At 41.8% G+C, this 25,915-nt stretch overlaps 1 protein-coding gene across 1 annotated transcript in view; it reads left to right on the top strand.

Moving 5' to 3' along the window:
* Positions 1-25,915, top strand: part of ehbp1 (EH domain binding protein 1) — a 114,648-nt gene that overhangs the window by 74,885 nt on the left and 13,848 nt on the right. Inside the window, exons 14-19 of the mRNA XM_030787450.1 lie at positions 2,768-2,921; positions 7,157-7,161; positions 8,032-8,157; positions 11,663-11,801; positions 12,687-12,796; positions 14,815-14,938. Coding sequence (XP_030643310.1) covers positions 2,768-2,921; positions 7,157-7,161; positions 8,032-8,157; positions 11,663-11,801; positions 12,687-12,796; positions 14,815-14,938 — 658 coding nt within the window. The remainder of the gene's footprint in view (positions 1-2,767; positions 2,922-7,156; positions 7,162-8,031; positions 8,158-11,662; positions 11,802-12,686; positions 12,797-14,814; positions 14,939-25,915) is intronic.

Here is a 25,915-nt window from a genome sequence, read left to right as displayed (position 1 = left end):
TGATTGACTTTCTATAAGTAGTTTCAGACCAACTGTGATAAAACAAGGCATTGATTTAAAAAGACAAAAACATTTAGATGAAAACGGGCATGACGTTTCAGTAAGAATTACAGCCTTGACTTCAGGGTGTGCCAAAGATTTCTTAAATACTATTTAGTAACCTAAATGTTTTTCCTTTTTGTTTTAACATTATGTAACGTTTTTGTCGGTGCTCTGTGTCTGTTCAGAGATCACAGATGAAGGCGATGCCACGGTTGCAGGAGCCCATGTATGGCCTTCTCTTAGCAGTCCTCCACAGCTGATTAACCCTGGTCTCCTGTCTCTCCAGAATCTTACCCATCCACTTCATTCTCTGACCATAGTCATCAAAGACTTCACTGCCACCAGCCACAGACTCTGCCTGCCTAAACCCTGGAGTGTCTGACCATCTTTTTTTTTTTGGCTCATCCTTTTAGATCCCTCAGATAAGCTGAGGAACAAGAATAGGGAACCACAGAGGTTTCTGGAAAAGAACAGTTGGCTGAAGTTGAGACTTAAAGTTTAGACTATTTCTGCTCCACAGAAAACGAAAACTCCGGAGCCCTTTTTTCTCGTTTTGTTTTTCTGGTCACCACCTCTGGTTCTCCTATTTTGGCTCGTGATGAGGAGACTCCTGTAACAGGGTCAGGGCTAATAGGGTGAAGCCACTGGTCATGTTTCAAAGGGACTTTGAGCAGCATCAGATTGATAGTAAACAGACAGACCTTACTGGAACATGAAATATAGAGAAAAAACATCAGACACACAGCTAGACTCAGAATCTCAAATAAGACAACCGAATTCATTTATTAATATTTTGCATGTCAGTGGATGTCCTGTTGACACTTTGTTGATCTGAAGTTTTTTGTTCTTTGGCTTCAGTTGATTTCGTTTGTATATGATTTGTGTTCACGTAGTTCATGTTTTTACTGGGTGCTGAGGGAATTGCAGTATTTAACACTGAGGATAGTTTCACACTCCTTTTTCTTGTGTGCATAAACTAAAATACTGTACAGTGAAAGACTTCCCACCCATAGATACAGATACATATAATTGTTCTCACAGACATGTGCAGTGACACTCAGGTATATACTTTTATTTAAGTAGTAACCTGGCCTTTTACTTCTCTTCAGATGTGACTAATCTTACTGTTACCCTTGGGGGCAATGTTGTGGCCACTGGGCTAATGGGTAAAAGCAGACTTCCATTAGGAGCATGCCATTCAGATCCATTCATTTGCATTTCAACTCATTGTTTTCCCAAACAATAGCTACAAATAAACAATTTACATGGAAATGGGAGAAATGTACTTAATTAGTTTTTGGATGCTTGTTCCGTTAATGGTTAATGCTCAGACTGAATTGCCTGGAATCTTCGATGCTGAAAATCCTGAAGCATTGTGGAATACAGAGATTAAAGGGGGGAGACAGGAAAAAAACAAGAACGGGTTTGTGTGTGTGTGTGTGTCTGTGTGTGTGTGTGTTAATATAGCTTCAGTCAGAATGGATAACCACCACCCTCTGGGTACTTTGGGGTGTGTGTGTGTGTGTGTGTGTGTGAATCTGCTCATCCATGTTGGATTGTTTGGGAGAGAGTATGTTTCAGCTCTTTATTGTGTGTTTGAGAAATAGCATTACTATATAACACATGTAACTGTGTAACACACACAGGAAGCTATATGTGTTCCTGTGCATGTGCGTGTGTGTTTAAGGCTTGAGGAGTGCTAGTCCAACTCCTGATGTTTAGATGGAGAGATCTGGATTCTTAATCGGTTTGTGCTGTTTACAGAAGCCAGGGTCATCTACTTTGTATTCTGTCAGGCTGACAGATGGGAAAGCTCTCTCTCCACTGATATCTCAACATTCATCTATACCCATGTATGATAATAGGTAGCAACAGCTAATTAGAACATTTAAAACAGAAGTTATTGTGCAAAAATATTAGTTATAATTTTGTCATTGTGAAATTGAAAATTAGAATGTTTGAATTAAAACATCAGCTTGACTTTGTTACTGCTTCCGAAGGTTGAAATTGCAACTGTATGCCAGTCTTGTAGTTGAGTAAAGGCAGGTTCAGTAACACTGTACGTGTGAAGTATCTTGGAGTGGTTCCCTTGGTCCATATAATTGTGTTTATTAGATGGAAACCAATCCTGGATCGGCATTCTTGCTCTAAGAATGTGATGCACATAAGCCCTGAACCCATTTCTTTGTATCCGGTCTGACACGCAAATAATTTTGCTCATGTGTTTTTGAGTATGAAAATATCTGGCTGGATGGTGCACCTAAGATCATGTTTTGTATTTTTTTCTATTTGTTTATTTATTTATTCAACCATTTATGCAAAATGACATTGTCCATGAAATTAGATCGTTCAGCTGTAGTCAAGGAGTGCTTTTTACATGCTTTCTCACCAGTACACACATGGCGTAAACACATTGTTTTCAATTACTACAGCCAGAGAGGAGAATATCAGTACTAACACACAAACAATACTTATTACATATCTCACACTACATCGACAGAATTCTATAAATAACTAAACACACACACACACACACACACACACACAAGCACGCTCAATCTCAGAGTATTGGGGTCCTTCCCGAGACCCTCCATGCTGGTAAAAAACTAGCATTCTGTTATCGGCGTGATCAGATTGAGGGGGAAAGAGGAGTGAAAATGGCATTTGTGTCAATGTTGAGATGGAGATGGCAGCAGCTCAATAAGGTTGTGTATCTGTGCTGCAGGAGCGGGATGAGGAGAGACGCAGGCAGCTGAGAGAACGCGCACGCCAGCTAATAGCCGAGGCACGATCTGGTGTCAAGATGGCTGAGCTCCCCCTCTACAGCGACAGTACAGCAGCCACGAACAAGTTGAAAGGAAGGTCAAAGGCAGCTGGAGGTGAGTGCAGGGGCGCTTTCATAGGGCACACACACACATACACACACACACACACACACACACACACACACACACACACACACACAAGTGAGGGTGCACCCATTCAATTTCACACACACACATTCACACTCAAATTGTTTCTCTCCCCCTCAGGTTTATGTTTTAATATTGTTCCATTAGCAACACTTACCTTCTTTATATCCATTTACTGCTCAGTTAAAACATTTCCAGTCATCTTAGGAATACAGTTTTTGGGTCAGAAGGGGCATTACAGAAAGCAGTGCACAAACACAGATACTCACACACACGCGCTCACGCACACACTGTACAGACTTTAATTTGAAAGCATTCACAAAGGGATACACTTCCATTTATTCAAGCAGAAGCCTTTCCTCTTGCTAATCCTTGAAAAATACATCAGGAAAGCTAAGTGCATCTTACGACTACAAACACTCCCAGATGAACACTCCCCCTCCCCTTTCCATTTCATTTTCACCAAAATGTACCGGGTTCCTCATTAAGAGAGTCCAAACCTCAGGACTCACACTGAGTAATCAATGACTCACTGCCTATGCATGTCCACAGAAGAATAGACGGCTCTCGCCACACCTAGACGGGTTTCCAGTTCATCACAGCTCTCCCAGCAGACACTTGTTATCATCAGTTATTATTTATACGGCCTTTTAGATATTTTCTCCTCATATGAAATCTTTTTTTCTCCGTTATTGACTTCCTATCTTGAGTACGAGAGAGGAAGCAGCTTGGACGCACAAGCACCACGTGTGTAATTCCACATTGGCGGTTGTATGCGTGTACCATTTCACAGCTCAAGGGGTGACACACTATTCCCTTCCTTTAATCTCTTTCATCTGGCTCACTTTGACATTCTCCCATTTACCTTCATCTTCACCCCGTCTGCCTAATGGTGTTCCACCCCCCCCCCCTCCCCCCCATCGCCGAGGCCTGTACTGCCACTTTGCCTCTCACTATATAAGTCCATAAAGAAAACAGAGGGAAAAACCAGGGCAGAAAGAGAGCAAATCTGGACTAGATTGCAGAGGAGAGGAGAGAGTGAATGAGAGAGGTGGTAGGGTTGGGGGACAGTGCGGGGGGGCTGGCAGGGTTTATGTAGCCTTTCTGGCTTTGGAATTGTGCTAATTGTAGAACTCATTAAAAAAGCGAGGTTGGAGGGAGACGCTATAGGCCTGATGCACAAGGCCTGTCGTGCAGAACGCATAATCCCAGCTATTTGGTGTTCCACTCAGGAACGTTTAATTCACAGAACTGTGCAAGGCGGGTGGGGAGGGCTGGGCTGCAATAAAAAAAAACAAAAAACAAATCACAACCCAACAACAAAAAAAAAAGCTTCTCAAACTTTGTAAACTCCTCTACCGTGCATGATTTCATTTAATTAGTGTAACTGAATTGTGCAAGACTTAATGTTCTTATATGAGGGAAACTATTTGAAAGGAGAAGCAAGGAATGATGAGATGGCCCATCTGCTACCAGACTACCAAGCAATTTTATGACAGAGGCCAGGTCTGTCTGTCTAACATCGACTTATGTTCATTTAGGCGGATTTACACCTTGTTTTGGATTTCACTTGTGATTGATTGATGTTACCTCTCCAAGGGTAAATGTTTGTTTATTTGTTTATTAGGATTGTTGTCTTAACCACTTTTTTGTTTAATTATTTGTTTGTCTGTGTCCGTAGTCACTTATTTCATTGCTTGCAGATCCAGAACCATGTGTGGATTTGTGAGATAGGGTTAACTATATGGGTGCATCAGATCAATATGAAGAGATCAGAGTGGATTGAGGCCAGAGGCTGCGAAGTGGGCTGTTGGTAGGATTTGGATCTCAGGATGCGGAAGAAAGACTCTGGAGGAGTTTATATATTGTTCACACTGACTGAAACCAAACAGGGACCAGAGCCAGGGAAAACACCTCCCACTGCAATTTGCTCTCAGTCTATACTGTACAAAATGCTTGCAGTATAAAATCCCACTTTAAAGTAAAAAAGACAATGGTGTAGACTACATACAAATGTGCATAGAACAAAATATTTCAATTTATTCCTAAAGAACTTTATGTACCTGTGATGATCTTTTCAAACAAACATTTTCTCTCTTCTTACACCAGAACTTTATTTTCTTCCTATTTCCTCTTCCACGCTGATCTGTATTTAAGCATGAGTGAAACAACATTAACACAAACTAACTCCCAGGTGGCTCTCTTTTCATTTACTAACCCCTACTGTCTCTTTCTCTCCCTCGTTATGGGGGGAACTCTCATCTCTGTTTCTGCAGATATGGTGGATGGGGATGCTGCTGCTGGTGGTAGAGAGGAAGAAGAGAGAGCTGAGGAAGAGCAAACTGAGGATGATGATGTTGATGCTAACGAGGCTGCAGCGGCTGCTATAGTTGATTCCATAGATACTAACCCTGAAGAAACGTCTAAGTCCTCCTACCTGATGGAGGATGACTTTACTAACTCCAGTAATGACCTTGCCTCTCTGGGTAAAATACTTGCACTAATTTTGCATGATTTGTGTGGATTTGCCCATCTCTCTCATAGAATTCTGCTGGGTACATTTTCTGACTGTCTGTTTCTATCTTACATAGAGTTGTATATACTTATACATTTCCTGATTGTTTCTTTCTTTCTCCTGTGTCCTTATCTCTCATTTAGAATTTAATCACTCATCAAAGTATGAGTATGATCACATCAATCAAAGCAAGCATCACTTATCGGTCAAAAGGCTGTTGTGTTTCCTGGAAGTCATAGTGTATTTTTGTAACTGGCAGTGCCAATCTGTGATAACTGTGTTATTGACTTATTCTTTCATGTGCAATTATACATGAAATATAAATTATGAGGTAGTGATTTGGCATGTACAGTTTCATTGAATCTGAATTAGTTTAACTCTCCTGTGATCTCAGTTTTTCCCTTTCATTTGCTATGCATGCATGGCCTCTGTAGCTCATTACCTTTGACCTTTCACCTGCTGACCACGCTGCTCCCTTGCTTGTCACGTGTGCCATTGTGACCTTTGCTGAAATGTGTGCTGCTGCAGCATCGGCTTGCTTTAATACGCTGAACAGAGTCATCAAAAGAAAGGCCAACTCTTTCTGTGGTCTGTGGTACTTTTTTCAAAAGAGAGCTCAAATTCCTTTTATTTTTGTTTGTGTTAGACTGTTGATTAATTAAAATGTCCTACAAAATGTTCCCGAGACAAAGAAATCATATCTCCAGTTAAAAGCACTTCTGTAAATAGTAGGTAACTAATTGGCTGGTTTGCAGCACTTTTCTGCAGATGTGAGATAGCTGGGGCTTCTCTGAAAGAAAGAGAAATGGGAGTACATCCCTTTTCTTTGATGTAGCAGTATCTCTGTTATTTGTTCTCTGTTTGTTATTCAATTTGTTTGTTTTTTTCCCCTCATCTTCTTCATTTTACCATTAACAATGGAGACTGCTTATGAGCTCAGTCCTTAGAAAAAAGTAATATTGTTAATACAACAACAACAGTTGATGTGTGCTGACTGGCTGTTTTCTCAGCGGTAGTAATAGTGTGATCCAATCATTAAATGTCCATTGAAACACTTTCACTATGCTAAGTATTAATGCCAAACATCTGTCTACAGTTCAGCATGTTAGGCCGTTTGTGGTCAGTTCTACATCTGATATGAGGTGCTATCAGACTCGGTCACGTCTTGTAATGTCTGACATGTCCCTTCTTGAGTACCTGGCGTCCTCCATCGGCCCTTCTCTCACGCTCCCCTTTGCTTTGCTCTGATGTTTATTCCGTGGTATTTACACATGTTGTCATTTCTGGTGATTTTTTATTTTCTTAAAGCAAACACAACTTTTGGACACCCCCTTGCCCCCCCTGCCCAAACACACACACTCTCGCCCTTATCCAGTCTCTGCCATAGGCTGATAAATGGCTCCTGTGGTGTTTTGGGGGCTGTTGCTGGTGAAGGGAGGGGAGGGAAGGAGAGGGTAGGTGATGCACATGAAACAGCTTCCCCCCTCCATTTCTCTTTCATCTCTCCCAGCCCAGTGCGCTGGCAGGCGCCTATTGACACACAGGGCCAGGGGAGGGCAAGGCCAGCCACACGATTAGCAGTCTGAGAAGAACAGTTTCACAGAACCACAGAGAGAGAGAGAGAGAAGGTAAGGCAGAAAGAGAGAGAAAGAGGGCAAGACATAGAGGGCTAGAGGGAACTGGAGAGAGCAAGTGAGTTTGAGAGGTGTAGACATGGAAAGGGCAGGAAAAAGAGAAAGTCAGAAAGCGAGAGAGAAAATGCCCTGACTTCAGGTGTCCATGTGAGATTACTCAGGGCGGAATGGGACTGGACGAACACAAGGCCTCGGAATGTTGGCCTCAGAACATCAAGCGAACGGAGCACACTTTGTGCCAGAGCTTTTGGCCTCTATATATACAGTTTACCTCGAGCCTTCAGAAAGAGTAGTAGCAGCTGGAGAAAAGATTTAGAGGTGGCTGGGAAGGCAACATCAGAACCTAAAACATACTTTGCTGCAGGCCCTTCTGAAAAAAAAAAGAGCCAGGTGTAGCTTCGGGCTATGTTTTTTTTTTCGCCCACTCTGTCACAGTGTAGCAGGTAAACATGACCACCGTCGGGCATAGATTAAGACGAATGACACGTCGCTGTGGTGTTGCTGGGAACCATATCTCCTCTCTGGAGTTTTTCTCACCAGCTTGAAACTGTCTCAGTGCCTGCTCCTTATTGATATCCTTATCCAGATCTGCTCTTGTATATTCATGTTCAAAACTCTAATGTTGATCTGCTCACCTCACCTGACTTTAAAGGGCTGAGCTGGGCCCATCCACTGAACGCTTCCTTAACCCCTCCTTATCTGCCTTTAGTATTCAAGTGCAGGTTAGGAGAGTTTCACATGTGCATACTACATAGTCGCCTTTCTGCTCTCGGTCAGGTGTGTGTGTGTGTGTGTGCAGGCACGCGCGTGTCTACTTCACCGACACTGTGCCTCATCATCTCTTCTCTTTTTCTGAGCGCGTGTGTGTGTGTGTGTGTGTGTGTGAGAACTGACTCACATTTCTCTTGGGCTCGTTGCAGGTGTACAGAACAGCAGGCATGTGGATCTGAAGCTGAAAAAGCTGGTGGAGGTTCGGCCACAGGGACTGAGCTCCCCTTCCTCTTCCTCCTCTTCATCCTCCCTCACAGCCTCCACCACCTCCCCGCTCAGCCCTGTGGAGGGAATGGAGCCAGAAAGTTTACAGGTAAGGGTCTCTCCTGTTTTGTTTTTTTTGTTCTGTCTCCGTTCAGTTTTTTTTTTTTTCTTTAATTGCCATTTTTCTTTTTTTTTTTTTTTAATCTTTCCTTCCTTCTTTCTTTCTGTCTGTTCATTAATTCTTTCTGTTCTGTTCGTGAATGTTCTGACTGCTTATCTCTCACTTCTCCTCTGTATTTCTGACTCTTTGTAATGGTCATGAGAGTCGATCAAACATTGAGCTTGATTGACCTCTCCCCTCACGCACTTTTTATGCACTGCTCTCTTTGACTAGTCTTAGTCAGGCAGTTTGTTCATTACCTCACTACTTCAGAAGCTGAGGATGTGTAAAGCCTCAGCACATGCACAAGCATAATTATCCCTGCCTGGGCTGCATAGGCTAGGCATATCGACTATGACCTTTTCAAAAGTCAAGCATCGAAAAGACAGCAAGCATATCGACAGCAAACGTGCCACTTGGCAATCATGACATCTGTTTAATTGATTTTGAATGTCTGCTGAAAGGCCTTGGACATCATAGCTAAAGCCCTCTACCTATGTGGCCTACAGCTTTGATCAGAGATCTACTGGTACTTTACATTGCATCCAAATACAATGCAGTACCGGAAAATATAGAAATGTTTTTTTTTTATGTTTGTGTGTGTGTGTCATTGGGAAAATTGTGTGTGTGTGTGTTTCTTATGTGTCCATGTTGAGGTTTGTGTCCGGTAGTGTCCTGATGTCCTGCCCTCAGGTGGTGACGCTGAAACATTTTTGGGTTCCTCGTCCCACCTGCACACTTTTTTCCTTTTCTTTTCCTTCCTTCCTTCTCTCTCTCTCTCCCACCCTCCCTCTTTTTTTCTCTTTTGGATCACCCTGCTGACGGAAAGGATTTCCTCCAGCCAGATGTACAGGCCAGCTTTGATGTGCCAAGACAATGGTTCTCATTGCCCACTCTCTCTCACTCCCTCCTGTACCCGGCTGCTTTTCCTATACGCTGGTGTTGAAAGTGATCTGCTCTGGGCTCAAGACTCAACAGGCTCACAAACTCAGAACAAAGACCTGCTCCAACACACACACGCACACGCACGCATACACACGCACACACACACACACACACACATCAGCCTCATTCTGCTGTCTGAACAAGGATATAGATACAATATTAAGAGAACTTTTAAGTTAGGTGGTTTTTACTGGAAACTGGCACTAAGTGAGGTGTATCGAGGGAGGTATAGGCCTAACTGGCCATGCCTCTGTGCTCCCAGTACAGCAGAATGGAGTGGCCCCTGGTCCCAGGAGACAGATTGGGCCCATGAGGGGATTTGTCAGACTAATCACACTGATATAGCTGAGCTGTGGAGTTTAGTGAGGGTTTTAAAGAAATCACTAATGTTTGTTTTCTTTGCTGAGAAGTCCTGGTTAAAGCTGTCACATCAAAGCCACCAAACCTAGAACATACCCTAACCTGAGGCTGTTCTGTTCTTTTTGCACTACTCCTCTTGCTTTCTTTTTGTCTCATTCCCTCTATCCTCATTGGCTCATTGGCTCTAAGCCTTACTATCACACTCTTTTACCTTGACCTTCGGAGAACAGCCAGTCTTGAGGTTCCACTGCCCAGTCAGTGCTATTTTACTGCAACATTTGTCTCTTTGTTTTTGTTTAGTTGTTTGTTGTTGTTGTTTTTTTTAATCTTCAGAGAATTTGTCCCTCTGCCTCTTCTGAACCATTAAAACAAAACACATTAAGAGAACATACTCCAGGCAGCTTTGAAAGCCGGGGGGGGGGGGGGGCGCTGTACTATTTTCTTCTCTCTCCCTTTTTCTCCTCCCTCTTACAAAAGAAGGATAAACTGCCCCCCCCCCCTCCTCCCTGGAGGATTTGCTATCCCAGAACTCCTCGAGGCAGTAGAATGGTCCACCAGAGAGTGGCGTCAAACAGGACCAACCTTTTCTCCCCCAGTGCTGTCTCATTAGTGATTGTCTCTATGCGGAGGGAGGCCACTGCAGTAGTAGCGTGTGATAACCGCCTGCAACGTGCAGCAGAGCACATCATTAGACACGCATCTCAGGCCTGGGCCTGCATCGCTTTCAGGAGGAGAACCGGGAAAAAAAATAACACCTCTACCAACAAGAAACCCCTTAACAATAATGATGACAGCGATAACGCATAAAGGGGGTGGGGGCACAGATCAGGATGAGGGAATAGCCCCGGTATCTACCGTTTCCAGGGGTAAGAGGGGGAGGCAGCGGGGGCAGGTGTTTTGGGAAAAAGGGGGTGTGTTCCCCAACCCCGTGGTCTCCTTTGGGAAGCTGAAATTTCCAGTGTGTCGCAGGTTTAAATCGGATTTGTTTTCTTTAAATGTTACCATGAGCAGAATTAAGAAGGGGGGAGGCCTTCAGGTTTCTTTGGAAGACCAATCTGGTGAAATGAAAGGTTCCACCACAAAACTTCTATTATATCTACGCTGTATGGTAGTGAAAATAAGGGCTTTTTCAGTCATTTGAAGCCAAAAGGAGCATCCTGTTTATTCAAGGGTTTCATTAATTAGAATGAGTGCTAAAATACAGGCCTATAACTTTGGTGAGAGGCAGAGAGAGATGTTTAAAGACACAGGAACTGGAGGGCTGTTCAGTGATGCTGCCAACTCCTGCAGAGAACAACTGACATACATTAAGAGGGACCAAACATACCGCCCTGACACTCCAAAGACTTAAAAGTGGAAAATACTTGGGCTGGAACAAGTGCTTTGAATCGATTGGATAAACAGCCCTAACTGTTGAATTCTAAATATTATAATCGGTTGTCTTTGGATGTCTCTGAGGTTTATATCAGATGAGAGAGGTGTAGCTCTCATAGGGAGAAGTGTAATTGCTGTTTTGGTTTTAGGAGGCATTCTTTAAAAAGTAAACAGTGAGTGTGTGTGTGTGTGTGTGTGTGTGTGTGTGTGTGTGTCTTTTTGTTTGTGTGTGTGATTATTAGCAGTCTGGTTCTGGGCACACGCCACTGAGTTAGCTCTTATGCTAACAATGTCTCTCCCCCTGTGTCTCAAGCAGTGGAACATATTCGCTAATTGTGAACTTTATTACGCGTTTCCATTTATTACTGATGTCAAAAATGTTATTTGAAAATCAGCCGTTTCGCTTTCCACTCTGCTTGGCTTATTGGGGCTCTGCACATAATGATACATTTCAATATGAACTTGATAGGGAGATGTGGTGTGCTGCTCCAAACACGTGTTCACTTTGAAAACAATAGTGGTTTTCATTTGCATAATCCGAATAAATTTTCTGGCTCAGGTTTTGTTGAAAGTCGGTTTAATTGTCTTTTTTATTTTCTTCATGAGGAGAAGCGTAGGACTTGCAAAGTGCTGCCCAACTTGTCATAATTTTGAAGCTTTTCCCTGTGTGTGTGTCTAATTAACTCTCACCACGCACTGACCGTTTCTCTTTAGTGTTTACTGCTATTTATTGACTTATCTACAGAGTAATGCGGACGAGCTACGAGCCGAGCGTCTGCGCAGAGCCACGGAGAGACTGCGCAGTCCCGTGGTTTTCACCAAAGAATCTGCAGTCAGAAAAACACAGCTGAAGTCCTTCAGTCAGTATGTGGCTGACAGACCAGGTACGACCATGTCCACTCACTGACTTCACTCCCCTCGCTGATCGGGCTCATCTGATGTAATTTTCACACCGGTGTCAGTTAACAAACTAATATTACTTTTGATCCATAAAGGGGTCTCTCTCACACCCGGGTTTGTTGTGGTCACACCTGGAGTAAGCGAAATATTGCCCAGAGGTTTTCATTTTCTGACCTGTCTCACACACTTCAGTTATATTACCTGAAGTTTTCGGATTGATGATTAGATCTGTGTGTGCATGTGGTTTAGATTGCTCAGCTGTTACTGTGCACCTGTATGAAGATCTATGGCTCACAGATGGCTGTGTTCTGTCCCACGTCTGGTAATTGTAGAAAGGATGTGTTACCAATCAGGACATGGTTTTGTTGGGTGACTTGGGTGACTGTACCTCCAGTGGACTCTCGGCTCTGTGTGGGTCCTCAGATGTATCATTCCACCATAAAATTAATTTCCCCACCATCTCCTTCACACGTGCTCGTGTACACACACACACGCAAACCTGTTCTCAAGTCATAGTCCACTGCCAATCAGACTACCATACCAACAGCGCTAACAGTTGAGCTGGTATGTCAACATTGACTCAAGTATCATAAACTTGTAAAATAGTGTAAATTCTGTATAAGATTGTCAGCATGCAGGAAAGTACCTGTATTAAGGTGATTCACTAGACTCTGCAAATCTGTCTGATGCAGACCACCATTGACAAACTCAACAGCTGAAATTAACCACATCCTTATTTATTAGAAATTAATGGGGCCAAAACTCATATTCATGTGTCTGCTGATACTATATTTACTCAGTTTGAACTCTGCTGGTGCAACTTTAATATATTTATCTGAAGCATCTCCCTCTCTCTCTTTTTCTCTCAGAGGTAAAAAGGCAGAGATCAGTGCCAGAAGATTTAAAGAGAACAAATGAAGAGAGAGGCCTACCGACAGAGACAGAGGGACGAAAGGCGCCTGAAGACGAAGTACTTAATGCATATTTCATTTTTATTATGGCCTGCATATTCTGATATCATGGATAATCTGGAGCCATATTTGGACATAGTCCTGTGGTGAAAGAAGCATTAAAAAAAAGATGTCAATCTCAGTACCTTAAAGTCTAAGAGGGCAGCACCTCCAAATTAGTCTGCGCTTCCCTGATAATTGTGAGATTAGGCAAAGGGAAGAGGAAAAAAAAATCCTATCCTTCTCTCTCTCTCTCTCTCTCTCTCTCCCCCTTTTTCTTCTTAAAATCACTTTATCCTGTTCTGCTGTTTTTCTCTTCTTTTTTTCAACCTCCTCCTTCTCTTAGATATTTCTATCAAGGCCACTTCTTCCTCCTCTCCACAAAAAGAGATTTCCTGTATTGATCAAGTGGCAGGCTGATTTTAATTATTACAATAGCAGATACTGGGAGAGCAGCCTGACGCTGGGAGCAGGTCACTGGAGACCTGCAGCAGATTCCCCAGTCTGCCCTGTTCTGTTGGCCTGGGTTAATGGCTGTTCAACCTTTCCATTATCCAGATCAGCCATGAATTACCAGCTGAATGATGTTTGCATTAATATAATATATATGGTAATTTCTCCACTTAATTAACGGGGCGGTTCAGCTCGGCAGGGGGAATGGGCTGATCATGTGTAAAATTGATTTGGTAGGGGAAAATGTTTGATAGAGCACGCTGAGGAAAAGCTGTCTTTGACGGACAGCTTGAGGAGTGAGCCAGCAAAAGTGCTGTCTTGGATGGGGGAATGTAACTTTTTTTTTTTTTTTAACTGTCTTGCTCACTCTCGTTCCTATTAAAAAATAGGATGCCTCAGCACTAAAAATATTTATGTATATTTTCCAGGAATCTTTAGGTTGCAAATTTAAATAAACATTCATTTTTTTCCCCTCCCTTTCCCCCGTTCTTTAGAATAGAGAGGAGTGGAATGGAGGGACAGAGAGGAGTGATAAGGGGAGGGGTACACTGAGCTCGGCATCACACACACACTCAATAATAAGCATGGATTTTAATTAAGCTCATTCTTACTAATCGTCCTCACCACAGCCCCTCCCTCATATACAGGTTGTGTGTGTGTGTGTGTGTGTATGTCACCCGTGGTGATAAGTCCTCAGGCCATCCTTCACCTTTGCCATGTATTTCAATTTGTGGATTTATATTTCAATTTACAACCTAGTCAAATATTACTGAGGCAAACACACATCTGACCCCCCTCCACTGCCCTCCCCCCCCCAAAAAATAATGTCAGAGACCACAGGTCGCCAATCATTCACTCGACTGGATGATCCAAATGTGTGTTCTCTTTGTATTATTAATTTATTAACTTAAATACTTGAAGATAATGGAACGCAAAACTCTTTCAAGTGCTTTATCATCACAATTACTACTATATTTGCCTGAGACTTATTTAACCATTAGGCTTGAGGGCTTATTAACCAGTTTGACCATCAGAAATGTGACAAAGTTGTCACATTCTATTATTTATTTACACACGTACTCTACTTTTTTTTTTTCTTTTCTTTTTTACTTTTTCGTTGATGTCGTATTGACACCTCACAGAGCAAACACAGTCATCAAATGAGAGATAGTAGTTGAAACAGTTGAGTAGTGTGATCCAAGCACAGGATATTTTGGAGAAGAGCATGTTGCATTTAATAATTCTCTCCCAGCATCTGTAAACAGTACTGTCACTGTTTGAACAAAGTGGACAAAAAACCCCCAGTAATTATCAACAAAAAATAAGAGTTGAAAAATATGCAAAAAAAAAAAAAAAAGCAGCCTTGTGTCTCAAAGCGGGATCTCTTCTTTAAGGTTCCCCTCTCTGTTTATTCCGTCTCTCCTTTCTTAGCTTTATTAAAGGAAGAAAAAAAAAAAGAAACCTTTAAATACTTTGTCATTGGCGAGATGATGATGATGAGTTAACCCATCCCTTCTCTTTCTCTCCCTTTCTCTTTCCCTCCCTCCCTTCTGCTTTTTTGTGTGTGTATCTGTGTGTTTGTTCTTGCTCACAGAAAGCGTTCAAAGACACCAGTCAGTATGTAGTGGGAGAGCTGGCAGCGCTGGAGAGTGAGCAGAAGCAAATTGACACGCGGGCGTCGCGGGTGGAGAAGAGGCTGCGCTATCTCATGGACACAGGTACCAAGCCCAATTACACTGTAAACAGTTTTGGCAAATTGAGCGTTCACAAACTCTTATGGAGTTTGGGAAGTGCGAATCTTTGAAGCTTGAATGTTGGGGCCGGGAAGGAGAGAGAGAGAGAGAGAGAGAAAAAAAAAGTGTGGCGAGGGGAAAAATGAAAAGGCAGGGGATGGCGGCAACCTCTCTGGGCCGGGGCGATAAGAGCGCCTTCATGGGAAACGATAACTGGCCCTGATAGCGCCCGTGAGCCAGCAACTATTGAACAGTGTGCTCAGCCATGCAGAGCTGGAATACATATCTGGCCTTCATTGATATGCTGCAGCAGAGGAGAAAAAAAGAAGGGATGGGGGGATGGAGGGCTGTGGTGGGGGAAAAGGGGTGAAGAAGGAGGAGGAGGAGGAGGAGGGATGGATGTTAAGGGGTTGGACCGGGGGGAAAAAAATGTTAAAATAATATGAGAGAGAGGAGACATGCTCACATACACCAACCCGTGCACACACTCTTTTTCTCGTTCACTCACTCACTCACACACACTCACACACACACACAAATGCACACACGCCCATATAAAGAGGCAGTGAGATCTGTCTTGTTGTAGTGATTTGGTTGAGAGACAGATTTGGCTGGCTAAAGCCTTGTAAAGACATGAGACAGAGCATAGAGCAGGAGAGAGGAAAAGGTTCCATTCACACAGTAACTGAAATTTGAGAACAGCATCCCGCTACTGATACTAAACAATTGGTTCCTGACAAAAGCACATATAGAAAGGAAGGCAGGAATGGAAATAAATTCACACTCATACACCCGTAAAAAGTATGCCCATTCATTCCCCTCCCAACACCACATTTGGGATAATATCAAGACTATCACTCAGTTTCTGTTTGCTTACTTGCCCTCCCTCCCCCTTCCCCTCTGCCCTCTACCCCTGTAGAAACGAATGCCATTGTGTCAATTTGAAGGGCTTGTTGCCGAGGCGATAAAGCAGCAATACCTAGCAGGTGGCAGTTTAGCACCAAACACCTTCAGCCAGATTTCTAGCGCCAGTTTGAAATAAGATTCACTATAAAGGAGTAGACAACCTGTGTAGAATAATAAACGGAACAGCAGTGAGACTCACACTGTAATTTGTTTATATACACACACACTCACACACACACCATCAGTCCTTTATGGCTGCTTTAAATGGATATATGTAAACAAAAAAAACACAAAAAAAACACTCTATAAATCAATAACACAACCCTTAACAGACTGTGATTCCATATGAATAACACAACCCTTTTAACCAACTGTGACTCCATACGAATAACACAACCCTTAACCGACTGTGACTCCATACGAATAACACAACCCTTTTAACCGACTGTGACTCCATACGAATAACACAACCCTTTTAACCGACTGTGACTCCATACGAATAACACAACCCTTAACCGACTGTGACTCCATACGAATAACACAACCCTTAACCGACTGTGACTCCATACGAATAACACAACCCTTAACCGACTGTGACTCCATATGAATAACACAACCCTTAACCGACTGCGACTCCATATGAATAACACAACCCTAAACCGACTGTGACTCCATACAAACAGTTGTTTTTTCCTCGCTCATCTTGGTACCTTTTTGTGTCCTGGAGTTGAAAACAAGGACATGTGTTACGGATGCTTTTTGATGCATGCCCTTAGATGTCACTGTAACCTCAGAGCAAATCACAACAATCTCGACTCACTTGATGTTAAATCACCTAATGGTACTGTTAGCAAATGTACTCTTACACACTTGGAGCAGTTTGTCCATTTAAAGAATGGTGACAACACGTTTTGGCCTTTATTTGCCTGCTTTGCCTCATGCAGTCAGCTGTCATTACTAATGTACTTCATCTACCTCGTGGACTGTGCAGGGCTGCAGTGGGAACAAGTCCATTGTGTACTGTCTGGAGGTACGGGATATTCCAGTACTTTAGACTCAAGAGCCACGTTTCTGTACAGGTGAAGTCTGATTTTTGCTGGACATCACAGGGTAATTAGGGAAAGAGAGATTGTTGCAATAATCTTTTACTGATTTGTACTCCTTTGCCCCTGTCTGATTAGTAGTTGCAAGAATGTGTTCATTCTTGATACATTTCAGGATCCGTGTTGAGAATATACAAATGCGTCTGAAAAAAAAATTAGAGGAGCGAGGTCATTATGAACCAGCCCCACACGTTCACCTTAATTTAGCGTGGAATTATTTATAGGCTGTTATGGAAAATCACTCTTGTGACAAAAATGCTTAAAACGTACGTCCGCTATCATACGCAACATAGATTCAAACAGTCTGATATCCCTCCACTCATTCATTTGTTAAATGCATTTTCAGAATTAACAGCATCTGTTTCCTTACATCCTCTCTATCCTTTTTTTCTCTCTCTCTCTCTCCCTCCCTCTATCACCCTCTTCCCTTCCTCTCTCTCCCCCTCCTAGATTAGGCACAATGCAGAATTCTGCACAATTTTCTATTACGTCGTCTCCCTAGATGAATTCAAAGTAATTGGGGTGGTTAATTTATTTACTCAGAGCAGTTCACAGCACATTAAATAATAGAGATAATTGAACAAGAATTGTCAAGTGTCCTCTGATATCAGACATATTACAGAAGGGAGCGCGCATAAAACTCCATTTCTATCCAACCATTGTTTATGGTAATTAAGTACACAGATTTATTCCTTGGTTGCCTTCCAAGCTTATGGCAACCGCTATTGTTGTCTTCTATTAATATGTAATCAGTAAATAGTTTAATTTTCTAATCTGCAGTTTGAGAATTCACTTTCTAACAACTCTTAATTGCAGCAGTGCCCTAATGATGCTTACAGTGATGAAAATGCAGCCCACAAACAGCCCACGGAAGTCTGGGGAATTTGAAATCCTGGGGTGGTACTCATTTAATGAACTTGTTATTTGTTCACCAGAGGGAGCAGTGTCCTTCACAGTAGAAATGCACTACAATCGCCCCCATATTCACTGTTACCTGACAATATTATTAGTGTTATTCCATTCACTAATGTCTTTTTATTAAAGTTATTGTTATTTGTGATTTTGGATTTATGCGTGTATTGCTATTGAATAAGGAGAAAAGAGTGGGAAAAAGGCCGTCATTCTGTGTCTACGTCTGAGCGATAATGCATTTGCCAATCGTATTGAAATTTACAGAGCGATGCACTGAAATGTGAATAAATGTTATCAGTGCTACTTGTGATGTTCAATAGCTTTCTGAATGTGCATCTCCCCATTTTTTTATGACATCTCCCTATTTATGTATTTATACACACATATGATTTTCAAATTGCTTTATAACCCACAACAATGAATGCAATTATGAAAATAATGGCATTTTAGTGAAGCTCCAAGCCTTACACACCTACAGTGGGCTTGATAAGAGATAAAAAGGGAAAGAAAAGAGTTTTAGCCAAGATTAACATATGTTTAAAAATTGCACTTGACACTGATAAGATTGACACAGGTTTTATTGCAACCTAATCCCCTTTTTTGTTCAACTCAGATACGGAAATTCATACAAGAGAGGGATATCACGGGCTTAATGTAGTATACAGACGAGCCATCTTTTTCTCTCTGCTGTGACAACAGGCATGCTTTCACATCTGAACACAGCAAAACCTTATTCATCAAATTCAGAAAGATTCTTTTCTGTCATGTCCCGTTCTTTCATTTCTTCCAGTTGCGACATATTTACAGACAAATCCATTATTCCGACCATTTTAGGAATCATCCTCATTTTACGTTTTTTTGGGGGGTTTTTTCCCCTGTTGGTTTGTGACTCACTCTCTATGTAGCCTTTTAGGTGGCTATGTGGAAATAATTGCTCATCTGGACATATTTAGAGCTCTTTGCCATGCCAAGTAAAAAAACAAACAAACAAACAAACAAAAAAAACAGCACTGCTGTGAGAGTAAGGCAACATGCTTGTCGCCAGCCCCTTAGTTTAACTAAAGATTTAAGCTGCACTACGTGAGTGGCATGAGAGAACGGTTCACCAAGCCTCCAAAACACAAACAGCTAGCACAGCTTAAAGTATATTATCAGACAAGTTCTTTCAGAAACGTATTGCTAAAGAAGCTTAACATTAATTATTGTAACTTTGGTAAGATTACATCCACACCAGCCTTGTAAGCGGTGGCATACTCTTCTTGACCTCCTATGCGAGAGCTTAAAGACACAAGAATGGCATTTTACCAACATTAATGGGATAACCAGTATAATCTTTCAACAGTAAGAGAAGAAAAGTGTTTAGACCATAATACCCTCCCCAGTTCCGAGGGGACAAGTGTTTTGTGATGTCTCTTGCAATCAGCACGCACTAGTTTGCATCGGCGAATTATCTCCTTTCCTCTGTCCCCATTCTCTGTCTTGTGTCGGGTGTAGACCGGATTTGCATGCTGGTTTGGTACCTTGTTCACTCTCATTTCAGAGACCAAAGACTTCATTTAAATTCCCTGCCAAGTGCACACGGTGTCCAGCGGAAAGTGAGCTCGAAGACAAATAGTGGAATTCTGCTCATAAGGCATTGCTTTTATCCTCAGTGACCAAAGGGCATTTGAGGATCATAGGGTGACTGTTTTTCTTAGGATTTTTTTTCTTCTTCTTCTTCTTTTTTTTTTTTTTTGGGGGGGGGGGGGGACCTCGAGGCTGAACGTTAAAATGATGAAAAGTTTTCGGATGTCACTTAATGTACTGTGTTTGTTTCTATGTCTGCTGTTTTATGCCCTCCCCATTAGGTGTTATTAAAAATGTCTCTTTGGACATTTACACATTGTGGTGGGGAAGTTATACCTCTACCACATTTTACTATGTTGTAGAATCCATCTGAGTTTTTAAAAAATCTATTATTGTTTTCTGGAACAATTTGATGACCTTTGCTGTGATTAGGAGAACCAAATTGTTGCAGCAGTTACTTTTTCTGGAAATGGCATGAAGGCTGCACTGGGGCACAGGATAAGTAAATACTCCTCTCATCGGGCCTTTTTAATCTCTAAAGCTGTTTGAATGATTTAGCGCCAAAAACAATTTAATTAGTTAAGTTGCACTGACTTTACACCAACAGCAGACCACTCACTTTTCCCAGATGTGAAGAGATTTTTTTTCCCTCTCTCTCTCTTTCTGTCTGGTGTCAGCCTTTCAAACATTCTTTAACAGTTGGATGAAAGGGGATTTTTAGGAAGATTAGGGAATGGGATCCTCCAGGCATTGTCTGAAAATCTTAAGATAAAACGCATTGGATGGATGCTGTGGGTGGGAGGGGTGTTGTGGGGGAGGGGGAGAAGGCTGAAGGGTTTTGTTGGTTAGAGATAGGGACTGCATTGAGACACACATCATTTAGATCTTTATAACTGCATGGAAATTATGACTAGTCTCTGTCACACTGTTCCCCTTTTTCTCTCTTCACATTTGTTCTTCCGCTTTCTTTCTCTTTCTCTCCCTCCCTCTCTCTCTGTCTTTCTCTCCCTTTTACTCCCTTTTGCCACTGTGCGTTTCCGGGGCCTTAATGTCCTCTAAATTGTTGGTGTGAACTTAAGTTAAATGCTGGTACATGCTGCATCGCAGGCCGCCACTGATATGCCTGATTAGCATTTTCAAAAGGGGCCACAATGACGCCGCTTATTATAATCTCTCTTATTGAACCATCTCAAGGCCTTTTCATGTGCCGCCCATCCCACTGCAGACTCACTAAGACACACAGCCAAAAGCGCTCAGTGCTACGCAGCCAAGCTGGATCCACACAAATGCAGCAATGCTCACAGCCAAGTGCTAAAGGATCTGGATTTTGTTTTGTTTATTTATATTGTTTATAATTCAATGGAAATTTCTGTGCCTTACAGATATTTTGGGAGTCTGCTCGGTCAATTTTTTCTTGCACTGGTCGTATTTTTCCCTCTCTTAACTTCAGTGGAATTAACCAGGGGTGTTTTGTTTTTTTGTTTTTTGTTTTTTTTATCAAATCATTTAATCATTTAGACTTAATTGTGTGGATATATGTTAACATAATTGATTGTTATTTGGTTTACAAATTGTGTCCTAATGACATTATTGAATTCCTGCAATGCAGTCAATTAATAGACCTTTTCAAATGGTAACTGATTCAGACACACTTTACAATTAAGTGTAATGACCGGGGGTTTCACCAGTAATTACTGCATTCACGTGCAAACAGGTCCTGCTATGCCAGCTCAGTAGTTGTTCATTTCCCAATGTTCTTGTCTCTCTGGTCTGACACATTCCAACTCCTGCCCTGGAAGATCAGTGTAATTTAACTTAAACACCATTTTTTAAAACGGTTGTCATTAAGGATTACGTGAAATTAGCCCATTTATTTTTCCATTTATCTATTTTTACGGCTATATTAGATGGGCTTGCCTGGCAGTGATGCACTGTGACAGATAAAGAGATTGTGAGGGAGGTCTTTTTTAAGTACAGTGGAGAGAATTCTGTATCAAGCCATACTTAAACAAAGCTAGAGAGAGGGAGGAGAGGGGGGAAGAAAACGCCAGAATCCACAATACAGATGTGTGGCGAGAACTAATAGTGTTACCACATCCATTACTCCCCAAGCTTAATTCATTAAGCAAATTCGACAGCAACCGTGTTGGCCTTCTTGAAATGCGTGTCATATGACACTGCTTAAATTTGTTCTAACACGTGGCCTGGGGAGCCAAGCAGATGCAGCACTAATGGAGGAGGAGGAGCCAATTATGCAAAGGAAATTGTCAACAGACTGAGGCAGCTCCATTGTGAGTTATCTTAGACTGCTTCTACCTATTCTTTGGTATTCTCTCCATCCTCTATGCTGATCTCGTCTGTTTTGGCCCGTGCTGGCTCTGTACTGGTGTTCAGCCTCTTCTCATGTGTCATTTAGTGAAACCTTTGGATAAGTTGGCAAATGGTACTAATACTAAACACGTTTTAGGCTCTTGCTTTGAATGAGTAAATAGTTGATTTACGGTTATATGGAGACAAGGTTGTCGAAGTAGTAATTGTGTGAATTGTTTACACAGAAATTAGCAACTTAAGTGCTGACAGCAATCCCCAGGCATGATGGGATACTCCCAGCCATGTCAATTTGTAGTCTCACCAGGTAGCTATTTGAAAGCATTCTCAATGTTTGGCCTGAGTAAAACTCAACAGTTTGTCTGCATTTGTCACCACCCAAATGTTTCACACTTCTGTGTGTTTGTAAACAGAGAGGCACCTCACACATTACAGCTTAAATAGTAGATCAGATGCTGTGAATTATAATTGATATTTACAGCTGGCTAAATGACATTTGACTGAGCCTCATTAAGGGCAGGTTAGACACTCAGTGAATTACCAGGAGACAAATCTGTCCTATACCCGTATCAGTACGTTGCTTTATTAACAGTTATTACCAGTAACTGAGCCCTGCAGTCAACGCCTTGCAGTGCTGTTGTTTTTTAAAATAATTCAAACACATTTGTGTTCAGTCAGAATCATCTCAACTTTGGCAGAGCATTTTTGAACATTTTCAGCACATCTGTACTAATCACTTTTGTACTCATAGGGTAAATTTGTGTTGCACCATGAGATCTGATTACATTAAATGAAAAGGCCTGCGTCAGCTCATGGCTGTTTGGCCGTGTAAAGCTTCAGCCAAAGGGCGGTACATATGCATGTGTTCAGTCCTCTCCACTGGAAGCCACCTTTTTACAGATCTGTGGCATACTGGAGGACCCCCACATGCAAGCAGCCCACCACACTGTTGACTAATCAGTGCCCCAGCAAGATGCATTGTAGCCCCTATGCAAATCTATTTACATTGGAATAGGAGGCTTGGAGGGATCCTCAGCTCAGGCAACGAAGTCGAAGAAAGAAAATAGCCGAGGCCAACAAATAAATGAAAGTTTGCCTAAATCCGGTAGAGAATGGGAGCAGTGTTCAGACTAACCACAGAGTGCAGATAAACGGGAGGATTACTTCTGGGTTTTGCATCAGTTGCTTTCTGCTGGGTGGCCTTACTTGTCAAAATGGGGGGAGATTGGGGTGGTGGAGAAAAAGAAGGGAAAAAAAAAAACGTTTAACGCAAGGACATTCACATGGCACATTGAGAAAAGGAGTGCTCCTAATTCCATCAAAGCAAGTGAAATCATTCATTAATTTATTCTGCCCCAACCCCTCCCTCCCTCTGTTTTCCATTGTTGCACCAATTGTTGATCATTTCTGCAACATCTGGTCTGGGCCACTTTTTGAGTCTACCCAGCATCATGTCGACAACTCCTCGGCAACCATTCCAAAGACTTATTCGGCTTTTTCTCACCAATAGGGTCTGTTACCAAACAAAGTCTATTGTCACATTAATGGTGCCTTGGGCAGTGAAGCCAAAGCAGGTGAATCATTCAGTTTTTTTGTTTTCATTTTCCTTTTATTTATTTTTTTTTTCTCTTTTAACAGCTGTTGTACGTACCAGTGTAAACATGTTAAACCTGAGGTGACTGATGATTTAAAAATGGTTTTGAAATCTGATGTTTAAATAATTTTGTGTTATGAATACTATGAGAACTGTTAACAGCCTTGTTAACTGTTATAGCCAGAGGCAGTACTACAGAGGAGAATTGACAACAGTAGAGCAATATTTTAGTATAAGTCCTGTGTGAAAATTTGTGACCACAGAGTGTGTGGGACAGAGGTGGAGGCAGTAAGACTGAATGTGATTTAATGGCAAGTGATTGCGGTGTTAAAAACTGGAGCTTTTTAGAAAATGGTTATGACTCGCATTGCGACTCCTTCCAGCTCTCAGGAAAATGAGCTGTTGACATTCTACGGGGTCATCATCCAAGATAGCAGGGCCAACTGCAAGGATTTAACTGATAAACCCATCCAGCTACAGCATTATCCATTTCAATACAACTTGGGAAAAATTCAGGCGAGATGGAGAGCATTAACACCATTGGCTTCTCCCTTTTCATTAAAGTGTGGACACACTTAAACTGTTTTATTATTGTTGGTGCTTGTGTTCCTATAGCAACATATATGAACACACATCCTCTTCCCATATCCTATATTTTATATTGAGTTTGGGTGTGTATGTGTGTATGTACACTACAAATGCATTAGTGTGATAGTCTGTTTGGTGTTTGTCCAGGTGTCATTTTAAGTTAGGCTTTAACTTTGGTCTAAGGTTTCTGAATATTAACATTGTTAGGCAATATTTTAAAAGCACCATATTAGATACAAATCAGAACAAAATATGCAGAAACCCAAATCCAGTGTATCTTTCAAAGCTTCACAAGATCCAGTATCTAAACAAATAAAAGCTGCACCCAGCAACATTTGAGCTTTTTTTCTTATTCCTCCTTCTCCTTATTCAAAAAAAATATTTTTTCCCATAATTCTCTTGCGCAACCTGGGGCTAGCAAATGCCCCTGCTGCGCCGTAGACCCGAAGGAAAGACAAAAGCACAATGAAATAGAGAGCTTACCACCAGCGGCTTTCACAGGAGCACTGGAGTAGGCCCGCTATACATCGCGGCCTCTCCAATTTTGTCCCAATGCTAATGAGCTTGCTCTGATCTTTCCACTGCTTCCCGTGTTTTCAACATCTTCAAGGACCACATGGCGCTAGCAAAATAAAGACAACTAAATGAGAATTTTTAACGCTTTTTGTGTCGCGGACTCTGAGCCTTTCAGTCAGCTCACTCATTAAATATTCCTTCAGAAAGAGCGAGAGGGAGAGCGCAAGAGCAAAAGAAAAAAGGTAAAATGTGCAACAAGGAGTTGGAAGTGGTGGTGGGAAGGAAGGAAGGAGTGTGTGTGTGTGTGTGTGTGTGGAGGGGGGGGTGTTCACTAATTTTCCTCCTCTGAGGTATTTGCGAGAATCGTAATGATAGTTAAACTGAGAGACAAAGAACATCTTCATCAATTTGGCAGCTCAAATAATTTACTTTCAGATCATACTTAAACAAATGACATTTATTAAAAATTTGACAGAGCTCTATAATATCAGTAACACCTCACACCAGCCTCTTGAAAGGTCCCGAACAAGAGGAAACGATAAAGGGTGAATGAAGACTACGCCAAGCTGGAGCTCCCGCTGGCTGTTCAGAGCCTGTCTTTTTAATAGCACTGTTCGACAGAAAAGGCACTGGGAAGCGCCTCGCATTGGTGCTGGAGATCACTAGTTAATAGGATGATGTCTTTTAGCTTTTGTTATGAGATTATTAACTGGGATAGGTTTCTGTTCTCCTCGGTCTGGGAACTTGAAGAGCCTGTTGAGCACAAGTGCTAAAATACGTTGTCTCCACATTGTCCCAGCCTTGTGTTGTAAAAAGCCTTTTAATGAAACACCTTTTTTTTTGTAGGCCTTCACCAGGTGATCTTTCTTTAGATGCTCTCTCATCTGCCTGTCTCTCGCAATATTAATTATCTGAAGTGTTCTGGCTCTTCCCGAAAGGCCCTTGATTCTGCCCATGTTCAACATTACTAAAGCTGTCCCAAAGTGGAGAGGAAGAATGAAATGATACTTGCAGTCAAAATAATGATGAATGAAGAAAAGGAGACCTTTGCCTGTTAATGTTTTGTCCTGAAATGAATTGGGTCATATGAGGAGCATTACCTCTGTGGTTTGCTTCTCATTTGTGGTTAACATGTTTTACTTATCAAGGAGAATAATGCCAGTAGTGTATAATCGTGAGATTCAAAATATTGAAGTCTCAAAAATATTGTCAAAAATAACCATAGTAGGTCAGAATTTTGTGGTGATACCCAAAAGATAACTTAAACAATATTTCAAATGTTTTAACCAATGAAGAGAAAATGGTTTCTTTCGTACCCGGCTGTCCCCAGGTTACTGTCTGAGTATGTAATTGTTATTGACTTAATCGTTTTTAATGAGGAACCATAACAGTCACCTCTTCACCTCAATATTGAAAATATCATTCACTGTTTTCTCTACCAAAAAAGAC

Source organism: Chanos chanos, chromosome 10 (genome assembly GCF_902362185.1).
Source record: "Chanos chanos chromosome 10, fChaCha1.1, whole genome shotgun sequence".
NCBI classification, from domain to species: domain Eukaryota; kingdom Metazoa; phylum Chordata; class Actinopteri; order Gonorynchiformes; family Chanidae; genus Chanos; species Chanos chanos.
This window is presented reverse-complemented; position numbering and strand designations above follow the sequence as displayed.